The 17,464-nt window shown below is 28.2% G+C and overlaps 1 protein-coding gene across 4 annotated transcripts in view; it reads left to right on the top strand.

Annotated features, from left to right (window-relative positions):
• The window catches only part of LOC129908329 (AMP deaminase 2), a 46,112-nt gene that overhangs the window by 11,527 nt on the left and 17,121 nt on the right, over nucleotides 1-17,464 (top strand). Inside the window, exons 1-2 of one of the 4 annotated variants that reach the window (XM_055984743.1) lie at nucleotides 6,972-7,358; nucleotides 11,415-11,577. In XM_055984743.1, coding sequence (XP_055840718.1) covers nucleotides 7,220-7,358; nucleotides 11,415-11,577 — 302 coding nt within the window. In that variant the 5' untranslated portion in view covers nucleotides 6,972-7,219. Of the gene's footprint in view, nucleotides 1-6,971; nucleotides 7,359-11,414; nucleotides 11,578-17,464 lie in introns of those variants that run through there. The other 3 variants (XM_055984745.1, XM_055984746.1, XM_055984744.1) reach the window with 3 other exon arrangements.

The raw sequence follows: 17,464 nt of genomic DNA, 5'->3' as shown, positions 1-17,464 counted from the left end.
AGGAACATAATCAGACCTCTTTTTGAGCATTTTTTTCCATTGATTCATGAAAATTATACCATTTCTGAAACTTTCTGTCTTTTATATCGGGAAAACTGTCCATTTCCGGACCTTGAGCTCAAAATCAATTCTCATCAATAGGACTCAAGTACAAAGTATCAAAAATTCAGAGCAATGCTTTTTCCTTTTATGCTTTTATCACAAAGTGACTTCCTGCCAGCTAATTAAGAAATTGTGTTCGGCTCCAAATTTGTATAGGTACAATTTTTTAAATTATTATTTTTGTTTACTAAATTCAATTTTGTAATATAAAAGCTAAGTTGAGGGACTTACCTAATACAATTGACACATAAAAGTACAAGGTTTTAAAATTCAAGCCCTTTAAATTGGGTTCCCCAAATATCTTTATTCTTATTACAATTTCATATACGTATGCATGGCAATTGTTTTTTGGTATATTTTTTTTCAAAAAAAAAAAAAAATGTCAGATCAGAATCACATTATAATAAAATCATATATATATAAAAATGAGTTCGTTTAGTGTGTGTGGCCGATAAACTCGCGTTTGGCTGGTCCGATTTTGGTAATTTTTTTTTTTGTTTGAAAGGTATTAATATGTAGATGGTTTGTATCAAAAAAAAATAATACCTTTTCTCGCATCTTTACATAGCTGTCAATTTGTACGAGTAAAAAAACACAAGGTTTTAAAATTCAAGCCTTTTAAATTGGGTTCCCCAAATATTTTTATTCTTACTACAATTTCATATACGTATGCATGGCAATTGTTTTTTGGTATATTTTTTTTCAAAAAAAAAAAAAAAAATGTCAGATCAGAATCACATTATAATAAAATCTTATATATAAAAATGAGTTCGTTTAGTGTGTGTGGCCGATAAACTCGCGTTTGGCTGGTCCGATTTTGGTAATTTTTTTTTTGTTTGAAAGGTATTAATATGTAGATGGTTTGTATCAAAAAAAAATAATACCTTTTCTCGCATCTTTACATAGCTGTCAATTTGTACGAGTAAAAAAACACTCTCGCTTTTTAAAAATTTTTACTAAGCTTAATTTGTAAGGCTTTCAAAATAATTAAAAAAAGCCTGTTTTTGAGTGAAACAAATAATATTATTCGTCTTGTGACATTAAATCCACATATGGACTGCACAAATAAAATGTATATTCAATCTTCGATCTTCATTGAGGACACGTGTTTGATTATTGCGAGCAAAGCATTGGCACAGTTAGGATTGGTTGTTCCAAATCGTGCAGACCAAGATGTTCTTGATCAGAAATACTACGCGAAAGGCAATACAATAACGTTGAATGAATTGAAAATATTTGTGCAAACCAATGTGCCGAAGATAAACGATCAACAAAAGTATGTGTATATCAATCAAAGTTTTGGTTTGTATCTATTGTATATATTTCTCCTGTGCGTTTGTTTGTGACCCTACTCCTGAACGACAGATTTTTCAGAAATTTTGTGTGAAATGTATGTGAAAAGGTCCATCCGAAACAGGTTTTGTTTTATAATTGGACCCGGTAGGTGGCGCTGTTGTCAAGTTATAGGCTGTCAAGTGATAAGGTCTATCCGTTACAGGTTTTGTTTTATAATTTGATAAGGTAGGTGGCGCTGTTTTCAAGTTATAGGCAAATTCCATAGGTGGGGTCTGGGGTCGAATGACTGGACAGATTTTTGTGAAATTTTGTGTTATGACAAGGTTCATTCGAGACAAGTTTTGTTTCATGATTGGACCCAGTAGTTGGCACTGTTATCAAGTTTTAGGAAAATTGCATATTTTGAACGAACGACTGGACAGATTTTTGTGAAATTTTTTGTGTCTGATAAAATTCATTCGAAACATGTTTTGTTTCATAAATTGGACCCGGTAGGTGGCGCTGTTGCCGAAGTATGTATAGACAAATTTCATATTTGGAGTTCGAAAGACTTGACAGATTTTTGTGAAAGTTCGTTAATGTGATAAGGTCCATCCATGTTTTGTAAATTATAATTGTATGCGGTAGGTGGCGCTGTTGTCAAATTATAGGCAAATATTCTACATTTGGAGTTCGAACGGCTGTATAGACTTTTATGAAATTTTTTGCGTTTGATAAGGTTCATTCGAGGCAGGTTTTGTTTTATAGTTGGACCTGTTACGTGGTGCTGCTGTCAAGTTATGAGCAAATTCAATATTTGGGGTTCAAAGAGCTCATGTTCAAGGCTAATAAAAACAAACATGATTTCATTCTTTAAAATGTTATTTCCTCAATTAAAATTGTTTACCACTAAGCTATCTCACAGTTGAAAATTGGTATGATAAACTGAAACTTAAAATTTGTTTAAGCTGTTTCAACTACCAATTTATTAATACAATTTCCGCATTAATATAAAATGATTTAATCTTTTTAAGATAAAATTTTTATATTTAGACGTATGCATAGAATTAAGAAGGAATCTTTTTCAAATTTTAATAGCAAGTTATTGAAAGAAGTTCGAGACACATAGAAGCATACAACATACATATCGCCTGGAAGGCAAAATTATTGTAACTCCATAGGATCTGTTAAGGACATAGCACCATTTTGCTTTCCGCTGAAAATTTATGTTGTTATACCTTAATAATACTATTAATGAAACTTCGTACACATTCCAATTAAAATTATAATAGCTGTCAAATAAATGGTTTGCTTTTTTTAATACTTTATACGATTTAATGTTTGTGGTCCATATATCAAGTTGTGGCCCGATTTTTTTTATATTGGAAAAGGTTAACACATTACAAAGCCAAAAATTGGAAATAAATACTAGAAAATGCGGAACGAAGTCCGCCGGGTCAGCTAGTTTTCAATAAAAATATGAATACAAAATTTAAAAAAAAAAATAAAATAAGATAAGTAATAACATAGAAAAAATGGTAAGAGTATCATTACTGTTTCCAAGGAAATGTTTTAATTAAAATAAAAATAATTTTCACTATTTTTTTCTTCGTTGTTTTAATTAAATGTATTTTTTAGATAAAAATTTAAATTTTTAGCATTTACGCTAATTTTTCTTCTATAATAATAAGTTTTTCTATCACAAGTCTATAGGAGCCTTAATTCTATTTCTACTCTCCTATTATTATACTGTGCATCTGTCTCCTACATGGCGACATGTTCAAAAAAAATTCCCTAACAACACGCTAATAATGCACTCGAATTTGTTTTTATATTATTTCGATGTTGTTGTTGTTGTTTTTGTTCTCTCTCAATCGATTGTTCTCTTGCCGAAATTTGTTGTCTTTGTCAGTTTTTATCGAATATACGATCGGTAAAGTCCGCTGACGAACACAATAATTTTATTCCTTCTATCGAGCAATAAATAAAAAAAAAGTGAAAACATAAATAAATTGATATTTATTTTACATATCCGACAAATATTTATATAAAAATAAACAACAGTGCATTCAAATTACCGACTTCTGTGAATACAATAATTTCAAACAACGTCATGAATAATAAATGTACCCTTAATGCCCTTTTCCTCCTATATAGTCTATTGGTGGATTATGCAATTAATGTCAGTTTCGCAGCAACGCGTTAATTTTGCAAATTGAGAGGAATACAAATATAAGGCGACAATAATTCTCATTATTGTTGTCATTTATAAAATTAATTGCTGCACTTGCAAATGCAAAAATGAAAAGCCATTTAAATTATAACTTTTTTTTCTCTGTAAATAGATTTTGAATAAATGCCAAAGTGTTTTTTTTTTTTCGTTCTATTTGTTTATTTGATAAATTATTCAAAAACGATTGAACAGAATATTGACAGTTTCTATAGATGACGGCTTTGAAAATTATTAAATTTGTTCAAAGGATTCTTCGGAGATGTGCAAATGTTTGGTTTACCTTCGCATGGTTGTGCGAATAATTTTTCCTTGTTTATTTGCTATAGAAAAATTGGTTTTCTTTGATGTTTATAAGAAAAGTGTTTTTGAGGTTGTGTTATTTTTATTATTTTAATAAATTTTTGAATTTACGAGTATTGCGTATAGATACGATCTTCGTGATTTCATTTTAAATTAAACTGATACTACAAATAAAATCAAAAAGTTATTTTAGGTTTCGATCTGTGACGTGAATGGGACATTATGTATAGCAACATTTTTGTGAATCAAAATCTTAATTTTAATTCCTGTTTTTGTTTTCCTCAAAATTACTTTTTTGTTTGCTTTATGAAATTATAATACCCGGAATAGTTTCTTGATAATTTTGGAACTACTAAAAATATAGTTTTAACCCAATTGTTAGAACCACTTTTGTGTATTTAAATGAAGGTAGCTTTATGTAAGAAGGGAATTATTATTTCGATGAGAACGATTGGGAAGAAATCCGAAGAATGGATCTAATGTTTGAAGCAAATCATAGCAACGGTCTTTAAAGGCATAAGCTAAGCTAAGCTCATTCTCAGCATCAAATTTAGTAGATAAAACATCATCTGCATTCTGCATACATGCAATCTTCAATAATATCCGCAATATCATTGATGAATATTGAGAAAAGAAAAAGCGGTCCCAAAACAGACAATTGTAACACCCCACAGTTAACTATCAATGGATCAAACTATTGCAGCTTGAATTCGTTTTTTCAAGTAGTTTTGTAGACATTAATGTTTTGCAGACTTGAATGACTGCACATATTTTATACAATACACCCCCAAAATCTAAATTTAACGGCAAAATACACTTTAGTTTAGGCATTGCAAAAATTCTAGTTTCGTTAATATCCAATTAATTTGAAGTAAAAAATTGTATTCTAGAAAAATAACATCTAGAACTTATTAACGATATAAAGAAACATTTGGCTTAAGAACATGTGAATTTTAATAAATGTTTGAATATAATTTGGTTTTTTGTAGACTTTTTGAGATTTGATAACGACCTTCCGTACAAGTACCAAGCTTTGAAAAGTTTAATTTTCTTAACGACTAAAGCAATTTTGATAAACTATTTCAAATGTTCTTTTTTTTTAAAGAAAAATGTCTATATTTTAGCTAAACCGTTTTTTTTTTGCAAAAAATAAAAATAATAATAAATAAATAATAATAAAATTTCAAAAGTTATAACCTGTTGAATTCTAAAATTTTATTTTACCGTTATGTCAAAATTCTGTTTACGAAAATGATTGAAACCTCGCACACATATAGTCGTGGTCATGGTATATCATTACTCCATATACTTTATTCCTGTATCTATAAAAAAAAAAGATAAAAATAAAAAACGATGAAAATAGGTTAAAAACGGTAAAAAAACGTATTTTTTAAAAACTTGTTTTTTCTGTTATTAAGTCAAAACTCACTCAACGATTCCACTTGTATGCATAAGGCAAAAACCTACATGTCCTATAAGTTTGAGATTTTTTGAATGCTCAAAAAACAGCTAAAAATCAAAAACTATCCAAAAATACCCCTAAAAAAACAAGGTGTTTTTCAAAAATTAATATTTTGAAACGCAGAGTATTGGAAAAAAATCCGTATCAGACGCCTACTTTTTTTTTCCCTCATCTTTCTTTCTAACTATACATATTACGTAAAACAGGTATTTTTTTTATTTTAACCATTCTTCTTGCAAAATGACTAATCTTATTTCAATGAAATTTACGTTACCTTTAAATACTTCTTTCTTTTAATTTTACGGAAACAGTTTTCAAGTGTTTATTTATAACTTTGAAAAATGAAATTTTATTAAATAAATGATACCAAGTTAAAGTTAAAAAAAAATAAAGTTTCCCGCCATCTTAAAATAAGGGTAATTTAAAGGAATTGTAGCGAAAAAAAATGCGTATACGTCACAGTGACCAGCTTGTTTGTATTTTGTTCTAGCTTTTTAATATAAGTTCCAGTTGCAATTAAAAAAATATTAAAATTTTTTATAAGAAATTAATATTATTACCTTACCCTGTTTAAGTGCAAAGTTTTTTTTGTTTGGTCCATAGAGTCTTATTTTTAGGTTATTTCAGAAAGGAAGGTTGTTGACTAAATAGAATTAGCTTTCAATTAAATCATTTCTTAAATTTCTTTAACATACAAATGTATTAAATTAAGAATTTGTCTAGTGTTTTTTGTTTATTTGAGTCAAACTACTTAAAGAATCAAAAATAGATCCAGATCCCTTCAAAATTTAGATATTTACAATTTTTGCAAGAAGACAAGTTTACAAGCATACATAAATTTGACTTTTTTTTTACAATTTTTTCATTAACTTAGTTTAGATCCTGAATTGCAAGATATTAATGACGAAAGGTATATTTAGCAAGTCCTCTAACCCCTTTTTTTGACTACGGTCTTGATCAATCCCAAACAAAACAAAAAAATCATGCTCTCAACCTTTAATGGGAAACTAGTCCACCTTTCAAATATACCTATTTTAGTTCAATCAACTTGAGAAATAAGTATTTGTTTACATTCATTGTCGAATAGTAAACAAAAAATCAACAATTTAACACTAAATCTATGAATAGAATACATTCAAAGCTTATTTTCTGTTTGTCAATATTTCAGGAGAATCGCTTAACTCTATTATACTCGTATCTCGAATATAGACGTTTGATTTGTATTTGCTTTTTTTTTTTATCTTAATCACTCCGTTCAAAGTTGTTTATAGAAGAGGGGTCTCTCATGCTCTTTTAATTAGCGGTTTGCAAAGTGAAACGGTTAATATGATTCGACTTTTATTTTATTTTTTGTGATAAACACAATTGCAAATGGCATTAAATGGTTTCGGTTTGTATTATCTTGTCAGACTGACAGTTGTTTTGTTCTCTTTTCATGACAACTTACTCTAGGGAGAGAATAATATCGGCGGAGCTTTAATTTAGTTTCATATCGACGTGAATGCACTGTGGGTTTTTATTCACTATATTTTTTGTCGATTTAAAGATTAAAAAACTAAAATATTTCATTTCATAGAATTTTAATTCGTCAAAAAGTGAAATTTTATCTGAATATCACAAAATAATAAAAAAAAAATTGTGAAACTTCTAAAAATAAATGCGGTTTTGATATAATAGAAGCTTGCGTTAAGTGTGGAAAAATTGTGAATTACGTAATTTTTTAATTACTAACTTCAAATTATAAGATAAAACCTTTTTGTAGTGAAAAACAGTGATTCATTTAAAAGGTTTTTGGTTGAAAATTTTATAGAAAAGATCATTTTTGCTTTTTTAAATTTAAAACTAAAATGAGTTCTCGGGGTGTTCGAATTACGTTAGACACCAGAAGGCCTTCAACTTTAGATGCAGAGCAATATACACCTGTACCTTCAACTCCACTCAGTTCTCATTCGAATAAATCTGCGCCAAAGTTTGAAGAAAATTTAAGTAAGTTTGATGCAGAGTTGTAAAAATATCAATTGAAAAAAAAAAAAATAAAATGCATTTGAAATTAAAAAAAAATATTTATTGCAACTTAAACAAATTTGCATTAAAAAAATATTTATTGCAACTGATAAATATTAGCATTGAAAAAATTTATTGCAAATAAAAAAAAAATTGCATTAAAAAAAATTTTTTGCATTGAAAAAAAAAATCAATGCAAAATGTGCATTAAATATTGTAATACAAAATGTTTTTATTTGCATGTTATTTGCATGTTTTTCAGTTGCATTAAATTTTTCACTGGCAATAACTATTTTTTATAATGCAAATTTTTTGTTAATGTAATTTTATTTAATGCAACAAATATTTTTTCTAATTCGTAATGGAGAACAAATGCATTAAAAAAATTATGTTTTACAACCCTGGTTTGATGTAAATTATATTTTTTAAATAAAACACTTGATATTTTCAATTTTTTTTTTTGTTTTTGTAATTCACATGCAAACCATTTATTAACGAAAAGATTTTGTTTATCAATGAAAAAAAAAAAAAAATAAACAATAACGACGTCAAATTCTATCTAAAATTTTTTGCCTCCCAAGCTATATTAAATAAGTAAAAATGATTGTCTTGAACTTGATATTTATTTTTGAGTTTTTGCACCAATTACACTAGTAAAAAAAACTACATTTTTGTTGAAACATTTATGGCGAGTGTCTATTAGCGCCAACAAAAGACTATAAAAACACTTGTGCGGACCAACCAGATGAATTGGTTTTGGCAATTAACCAATTTTACAATTTGGTCATTTATAATCGTGATCTTTTGTCTTATAGTTTTCTTCTGTCAAATTCCTTATACGATAATTACATTTCTGGTCTTTGTTGATCTCAAAGAGACATTTTCTTTTACCTATGTATGATTTATATACATATTTTGATCATAAATTTGCAAATTGTAGACATGTTAAAATATGTTTGGATATAATTTGTATTCTTGATAGACCGAATCTAATTAATTATATTATTAAAGATTTATTACATTTGAATTTTGTTAGAAAGTATTTTATAATTGAGCAGCAATGAAAAAAAAAAAAAAAAATGTTCACCTTAAAATACATTACGTTAATTGTGTAACAAAAATTTATAATATATTTTATAAATAATAACCAACTTCAAAATAAGTAAACCATTAAAAAAATTTTGTTTACTTACATATTTTAATCCATCAATAATTTTTTTAACATTTTATTTATTTAGTATAGCAAAAATTTTCCCTCAGCTAAAGTTTTAGTCAAATGACCAATTTTTATAAAAAATATAAAAATTGGTTGGAAATTGACGGAAATGGTAACGGAGTTACGAATAACAAAGTTACGCGCGACAGAGTTACGGCCGTCAAAGTTACGCGAAACCGAAGTTACGAAAAACTAGAGTTACGAATTCTAAAGTTATGTCAAGCTATGACATGTGATTTTTGGGTTGGCAACAATTGCGAGGAACGATATGGAATTATGGAAATACAAACAAGAGATTAACATTTTTCTCATTGGTCAGAACTAAATGAGTTAAGCGAAAATGGGTGTTATTTAATCTTGTAAAATTTTGATTGAATAGGTGTAGATATACATATAAAGTGGGTATTACAAAATACGCTATGAATAATTATACATTACATTACATATTAATCTAATCCGAAGATAAATCTACGGACTAGACACACACTACAGCTTCGGAAACTTAGTCCATTTTGCTGATACAGCACAAGACATTAATACAACAAAGAGAAAGACAAAGAAAGAAAGAACAACAGAAACACATATAACACATAACTACGTGGCACAGAGGGGGAGACATCGTTGACAATTGTCTCATGTTATCGCACAGGTGGCTTCAGTTAAGCTGGCGATTTAGAACAAACTTCTGAGTCGACCGTTGGGTTCGAACCCACGATGTCTGGCTCTGAAGTCATCTACTCATTCCTCTGTGCCATGGCCACCTGCGAATAATTATATTAATTAATAGAAAACAAAAATACGTAGGTGCAATATTAGTTGAACAAATAAGAAGTTAATTTCAATTATGTCCCCCAAACTTACATAATTAAACTTATGTTTTTTTTTTCTATTTCAACGTTTTTGCGATCTTCTCACAAAAACAAAACCATATATGTATATCTATACCTATCCAATCAAAATTTGACAAGATTAAATAACACTCATTTAGTTCTGACCAATGAGTAAAAAGTTAATCTCTTGTTTGTATTTCCATAATTCCATATCGTTCCTCGCAATTGTTGCCAACCCAAAAATCACATGTCATAGCTTAAAATAACTTTAGGATTCGTAACTCTAGTTTTTCGTAACTTCGTTTTCGCGTAACTTTGACGCTCGTAACTCTGTCGCCCGTAACTCTGGTATTCGTAATTTCGTCGGTTTCCCAAATTGACGTCACGAGAAAAATATTTTTAAATATAATGTTTTTTCAATCACTTTTTGTTAAGGAAATAGCTTTTTGACCTTTTTTTAAATTCATTTCAGTTAACCCTACTAAAATATGAAATTTCTAATAATCCTGGGGTCGAATTACGGCAAACGTTCGTTAACGAATGGTTGCTATGTGTCCCTATATTTTTATCTAATACCTAATTAAATAGAGACAATAGTCAAAACGTTAACGTATGATCGTAATCGTGTGCCGTAATTCGACCCCCGAGTATATAAATTTTTAAATTTAATTGTCTCTGGCTTACCATATAAGCAGGGTGGCGATGGCGTTGTCGAAAAAAAAACTCAAGAAATTAACTTTAAAGCTGGGCAGCTCTATGCCTTGACAAGATGCCGCCAGACAACCCATATGCAAACTTTCTTTAGAGAAATACTACTTTTATGTAAATATAACTCGGTATAACGATGAGGATAGGGATCTTCTACTTCAATAAAATTAAATTTAACTATGGTACACTATGACGTATGAGTACTTTTTTATCATTAAATTTTATAATTACGCTGTGTAACAATAAAAAATGCTCGAGCAGAAACCTATCACGTTTTGTAGAGCTTTTAACTCTGATTATGATATAGACAGTATTTAAATTTAAATAAAAAATCTTTTATTGACCACAACACTACAACAAAATACACAACACTACAACAAATACACTACAAGAAAATAGATAAATAAAAAAAAAGAAAACACCAAAAAACGAACAATTTTTACTTCTAAAATTTAACTATCGATACTCAGTATCATTTTATTAAGCCCAGTTTTTTCATAAAAAGACTACTGAAAGTAATTTAAAATAAAAAAACAAACTAATTGAATAAAAAAAATAAATCTTTAAATACAAAATTAATTCAAATGAATTTAAAACTTTTTATAAGCTATTGTGGCTTAGAAAAGAACAAGTAGATAGAGCTCAGAAAAAGTTTTAATTAATTTAAATCAATTTTGTATTTAAAAATTATACAACACCTTTCTTGTAAAATAATCTGTTTCCTTTAAGAATATGCCATGTCCCTTTGATTTAAAAGCTTAGATAAACGAAAAAAGTGTATATAAGATCTTTTTTGTGGAGCGTTCAATTTCATACAAAAACATGTAAAGAAATTTGCGAAAAGTCGTTTAATAAAAAAATTATTTTTTCTTTGTTGAGATTGTTTTAAAAATGAAAACTGGAAAAAGAGCTCATATTTGGTAAGTATGTTCTAGAGGTGTCTAGCAATCGATTTTTCCAAAAAAAAGGTATTCGATTTTTTTGACCCACCCTAACATACATATGTACCGAAGAAACACATGACCCTCTTTTTGGCTTGTTGTAGTCGGGTAAGACAAATTATTTGGTGGTCTCTCTTCAAATAATCCTAGATAAGAGTTTAATAGTGTAGTAGTATCTCAATTTGACGAAACCAAATAACTTTGGTTCACTATGGTGTATGCGTGTTTATTTTAATTTAATTTAGTAATGAATCATTCCACGATTTTTTTAAACCAAAAATATATTGTATCTAAATTTCGATTCGTTTTAACATTTCCTTAACGTTTTCTCTTCTATTTTCAGGCAGTGATAATGATTTAACAAATGTTGGTGTTTTAGTTACACGTCCCGATGAGGTTGCCGATGATGCTTTACCAAATGAAATTTCCGCCCCATATGAGGTGCCCCAATTTCCCATCGAACAAATTGAAAAGAAATTACAAATTCAACGGCTTCTCAATGTCAAGTAAGTATACCTAAAGGCATCACATTTTCATACCTACATTATATAGACGTTGCTGTCGTATATAGTTGTTACAATTCAACAGTCATTCATTTTACACAGTATATAGTAGTTTTCTACTCCACAAATGTGTTTGAATGAACATCCGGAACGTGATCTAAACAATTTACTATAGTTTTCTATTGAACATAAACTTTCAGTTAAGCTATAGAGAAATGTAATATTTATTTTTCTAATTTGGGATTTGGAAATCAAGAATGAATAACGTGTGTTGTCAAAGTGTTGAAGCACACTAGAATTTCAATACAAACATTATGAATTTGTCTTAAGGTAGTAGGGAACTACTGGTAAAAATATATGCAAGTACAGTCAATTCCGATTAAATAAACATTTTTTGATGTGTTGAAATAAATATTTATGAATCATAAATCGAGTTGATGTTTTTGTATAGTAAACATTAATAAATCTTTAAAGTAGTTGTAATTGACAGTTCCGCGGAATCGACTGTATATGATTTGAAACATTAATTGAACGAATAAAATGATATTTATTATGTTTTTAAGATTTTAATCAAAATTAAAATTAGAACAATGTGATGCCAATTTTGTTTTGAAGACAGATTTAGACTCCGAAATGATTTAATTTAGCGAATCGAAATTTAATATAAACAAAACATTCTTCAACTGAATGTATGCAACTTATATAAACACAGACAAATTTAAATACATCTTAAATAAGAATTTATTCTGTTCATATACTTTATGAAATGTTTTTGATAAGAACAAATTATTTTTTTTTAAAACAATTTCAGCAGATATTAATCAAAAACAATATAATAACAACCGATAACCTTGAATTGCGTTATGAAATAAAAATTTCTTTGTTATCATAAAACAAAAATTTTTAAAAATATTTATGTTTGCATTTTCTGTTTGTTGATTTCAAATGCCTACATTCTGTCATAAAAATGTTTATTTTGAAAAGATAAACAGTCGAATAAAATGAGAATAAAGCATTCTTTTGTTATAACTTTTAAGGATTGCCGGTTTTGAATTGCCATCTATTATTATCAACTGAGGGTAATTATTTGGCGACATCTATCGGTGGATCTGCGTTTTAATTTACTGCAAAAGTTTCAAATTAAAAAAAAAAACTAGTGATCCTGCGCATGGTGGCTAGGTAAAACAAAAAATTTAACTTCGTGAGATTTGATTTTCGTGTCACACTACTGCAGTTTATTTGTCAAAAATAGTACACAAATTGTTTTATAAATCAAAATCTAAGCTTACAGCATCATTTTTGTAAGTTTTGCCGTCGGAAAAAAATACCACATACGTTTAAAAATGTTAACTTTTGTATTTTTTAACATTTATTTATATTAGTTTGAGTTTTTATTTTATGAACATTTATTAAATGCATCGACCCTACAAGCTCCTGCTAAAATTGAAATGCTTTTCATACGTTTGTTAAATAATAACTCTTCCTTTTTGAGAAATTTTATAGTAACTTCGTTAAATGGACTTACACTGAGTTATTTGATAAAATGCACCCGTGTGCATCTTTCATTTAAAAGAGCCAACATTCAAACAACATGAACCAAAGTTGGAATTAATTGTCTTTTTTCAAAGCATAATCCCTTCTCCCTTTACTCCTTGTACTTATTGAAAAAATTACTCAACAAGGACGAATTTCAAAATATTGTCAATTTCTTGGAAATCATAAGTCACACTTTACCGATTTTAGACACCAATTATATATTATTTTATAAGTTTTAAAGCCGTGAAATATTGTTTTTGTCAAAAATTAAAAAAAAAAACACAAAGACTGAAAAATTTCGATATTGGTTTGCATCTTTTGCACACGAGTCCGAAAACTTAAAATTATCATTGAACCCAAATAATACAAAAACTTTCAAAAATCAAAACTACCAGGTTTAACAAAAGGTCTGATGTATAAAGTTACTTTTCTGTAAACACTTTTTTTTTCAAATTATTGCACATTTTGCAAATCAAATCCGAATTGATTGCTGTGAGCAAACAAATAAACTTTTCCAGAAAGAAATTATTTTGCAAAGATTTGGAACTGTTGTTGTAAAGTCGAGAAAAAAGAAATACATTTGAGTTTTTGTTATATTATTTTGGATAAAACCCTAATTTATTTACCCTACATTTTATTGAAATTCTCTATTAAAAATGGAAAATTTGTCAAACCTCATACAAAATTCTATTTTTTTTTTTAATTAAATTGAATAAATTGATTTTTCAAACAAAAACTTGAAACATGAAATTTTTAAAATACATAATTTAATATTAAGTTATAACTATGTAATTTATAATTTTAAATGTGTTTTAAGTTATTTTTAAACTACATTAATACATATTTTTGTACCTTCTTTAAAACTGTTAAAAATAAGGCACAATTTTCAAAATACACTTAGGATTTACAAAAAAAAAAGAACAATTGAGTTTTTGAAAAATGCTTTTGTTATTTTTATGAAATGAGTGCTTTGCTTTCATGTGTCGATTAATTATTATTTTTTAAGAATGGAATATCATTTTTTGAGAAAAAAGTTGGACATTTTTATTAATCAAAATTTATTAATAAAAAAAAAACGAGTTTAAAAAAAAACCTAAGTTATTTACACTTTATTATACAAAAAAAAAATTAATAGCATACTTCGTTTGGAGGTCAAAATCAAATCAAAAGATATTGTTGTAATTTTTTAAAATATTGTCTTAATTTTTGCATTAATTTAAGATTATTTTTGTATGAATTTTGACATAAAAAGCTGTTAACAATTTTTACAATAATATCAAGAATCCAGTTGTGCATTTGAATTTTAAAACTATTCGCTCAATCTTAATCCACCCCGGTATAAGTATATTTTTAAGAGCCTTTTATAAAAATGAATTGAAGTTCATTATAAATCTACTTAATTTTTTTAAACACTTTTCCTAAGAATGGTACTATTTACACAATAATGACGTATTTTATTCAAATAATCTTAATTAGTTATTGCTCTTTTATGACCTTTATTTGTACATAATTATTGTTGAATAATCCCTCTCGGAATGTCGACTAGAAGTTCAACATTAATTAGTAAGATGGACGTATGTGAATAAAATCTGTCAACAAGTGTATATTATCCAGCTATCATGAGAAATACTATTACCATAAGTGTATTACTTTGCAGCTTATTTTATGATGGAAAACATTAATATTTCAAAAAAAAATGACCCACCTTAAATTTTGTTTATAAAATCATGTAGACACTTTTACTATAAATAAATCATTTCCAAATCAGCTCAATAAATACAAAATCTATAAAATTGTTCATCCTTAATTCGAACGTGTTCAAAATAAAATCATATTTGATTTGCGTACGTGCTGTTATCACGTACACACAATGTACCTACTTTTTAATTTCATTCATTGTCTATGCAAAATTATAGGTAGTCTTTTTTGATTCTAAGAACTTGTTCCAGCTTTAAAAGCCTGAAAAACATTTTTTGTTTTTTTTTTCACTCTACTCTATTTAAGTACATAGTAGACAAAGACAACTTTGATGACCCACAAAATGGAAAGAAGCACAACAAAAGACCAAATCACCCCCGCAGTTTTTTTTTTGTTTTGCTTTCAAAATAATGTGAAGGAAATAAAAATCGAAATTTGTTTCGACTTTGGAACCTGAAATCTATAGTTTAGTGTAATTATTATTGTCTCACCCCCTCACATTATATCTCCCCTTTTTCTTCTTCTTTGATAGTTTTTTTGTCTGCGATTTTCCAAAACAGAAGAAGCTTTATTACTTTTCTACTTATACATACATCGATTCATCTCAACTGGAAACTACTTAATAGTTAACTGTCAATAAAGATTTTTCAAGTGACTCCCACAGTAAATCTGGAGGCGTTATGTAGACAGTTGGTTGTTGATTGAGTACCTTCTCATAGAGACAGAAGAATTTCAAAAATTCGACTTGAAAAACCTTTTTGACGGAATTTTCTACTCTTTTTTGACGGAATTTTCTACCCTTCCGATAGAACTTTGATCGACTTTTTTAGTTTACCGTCACTTTTTTTTAGTTTTAACGTCGGCGGTACTAAATCCATTCGTCAAAGAACAAAACAAACAATGAAAAAAAGATGGCTTAGTTGTTGAAGAAGAATAAGAGTGATGTGATAGTTATGGAGGGGTAGTTTATAGGATTGCGTGTTTTGTTCTTGTGGGTTTGATGTATTGCGGACTTGAGAGAGGGAGGATTCACGTCGCACTAATGACATAATTCCGGGTAGAGAAAGCACGTTTTGTTTCGGGGTGCCATTGCCATTTCCACGGATTATTTTGTGGCCGGTATTTGTTAGTAGTTGTCCGTCTCTCAAGTTCATTATTGTCAAATGGCAGTAGTATGGTCGGTGCAATTCGAACGAACGGTCTACCATTAGAACTATATTCATAAATGCGTGTTACCGTTATTTAACTTACATAGAATTGCTGTAATTTATGCAATTTACAAATACAAATTATTGTAAAGATTGAATTGATGTTTTGTGTGTTATTTCATTAATATTGCTTTAAATCAGTCAGCAACAACAACAATAACAATTACGAATAAAAAAAGTCATTCAGTTAAATTAGTAATCGAATCAAATCAGAGTGCGATTGTAATTTCATTTTTTGTTTGTGATAATTGGTGCGCTTTACTGCATAAATAAATCTATAGTCTATCGTCATAATGTGTAAATAATGTAATGATACTATATTGAGTAGACTGCATTCAATGTCATAGAGAGTGTTCTATAGTGTAACCCAATTAGTAGTGTGACGCGCTTTCATACACCACACGTAGTTTTTTTATGTGAAAGTTTTTTTTTTTCTTTATTTAACTTTGTTTTTATTTGGTCTAATCTTTAAAGCTTTGCTGGAACAAAAATGGATAAGTAGGTATTTTTTGTTTTGTTCTTGTTTCTTAGTTGTCACAAGTGTTATGTTTTGTTAAAATCTTTTTGTTTTAATTAAAAATAATTGCATTATTTTTTTTTCAAGCTTGTGATTCTTCTTTACTCTCATTATTAGGGCATTTTTGTTTCGGGTGTGACAAATTTTTTTTTTCAGTTACTGGTCAGTATAAAAATTCCAATATATATTACGTCTAGGCTGCTCTAACAAAATGTTAAAAAAATGTGCAGGAATATGGGATTGAAAATCTTTTTTTAAAAACATTTTATTTATTAAGAAAAAATATTGCATTTTACCATGCCTTTACAATATTTTGAAATTATTGTTCGTAACAAATTTAAACAAGCACATAGCTGACTGCGACATGATGTTAATTCGTCTGTTTTCAGGAAAAAACTGCGACAGTTAAAATTTTTGATGATACAGGATTGGAATTTGAAAAAAAGCGAAATAAACATACTTTGTCTAATCGATTTTTCTAAGGCATTTGAGAGCGTTCCTTTTAGAATTTTATGTAATAAATGATCATATCATTTTGGTTGTTTAACAAAAAGAACACGAAGTCTTCAGTGGCGTAACCAGAAAAAAATTTGGAGGGGGCTAGAAAATTTTTCAAACCTTTTTTAGAGGGGTACGAAAAATTTTTCTCTCTAATTTATTCACCTTTGATCGAGAGTGAAGCGCTGTGCTGCGGTACTGAAAATGGTATAGTAGCATTTAAAAAATTCTGGTTGGTCAAAATACATTTCAAAATTCTGTACATACAAATTCTGTAAAAATGCTGTAAAAAATATCGTTTTGATAATGTAAGAAAGTGCGCGCGCACTTTTTACAAATTTATTTAATAGAGGTTTTATTATGACTTTCCAAAAGATCAACTTAATTAAGAGGTAAGCTTCTTTTTTATTTCTTCCTTTTTCTCGCGCTGTTA

This window comes from Episyrphus balteatus, chromosome 2, assembly GCF_945859705.1.
Source record: "Episyrphus balteatus chromosome 2, idEpiBalt1.1, whole genome shotgun sequence".
NCBI lineage: Eukaryota > Metazoa > Arthropoda > Insecta > Diptera > Syrphidae > Episyrphus > Episyrphus balteatus.
This window is presented reverse-complemented; position numbering and strand designations above follow the sequence as displayed.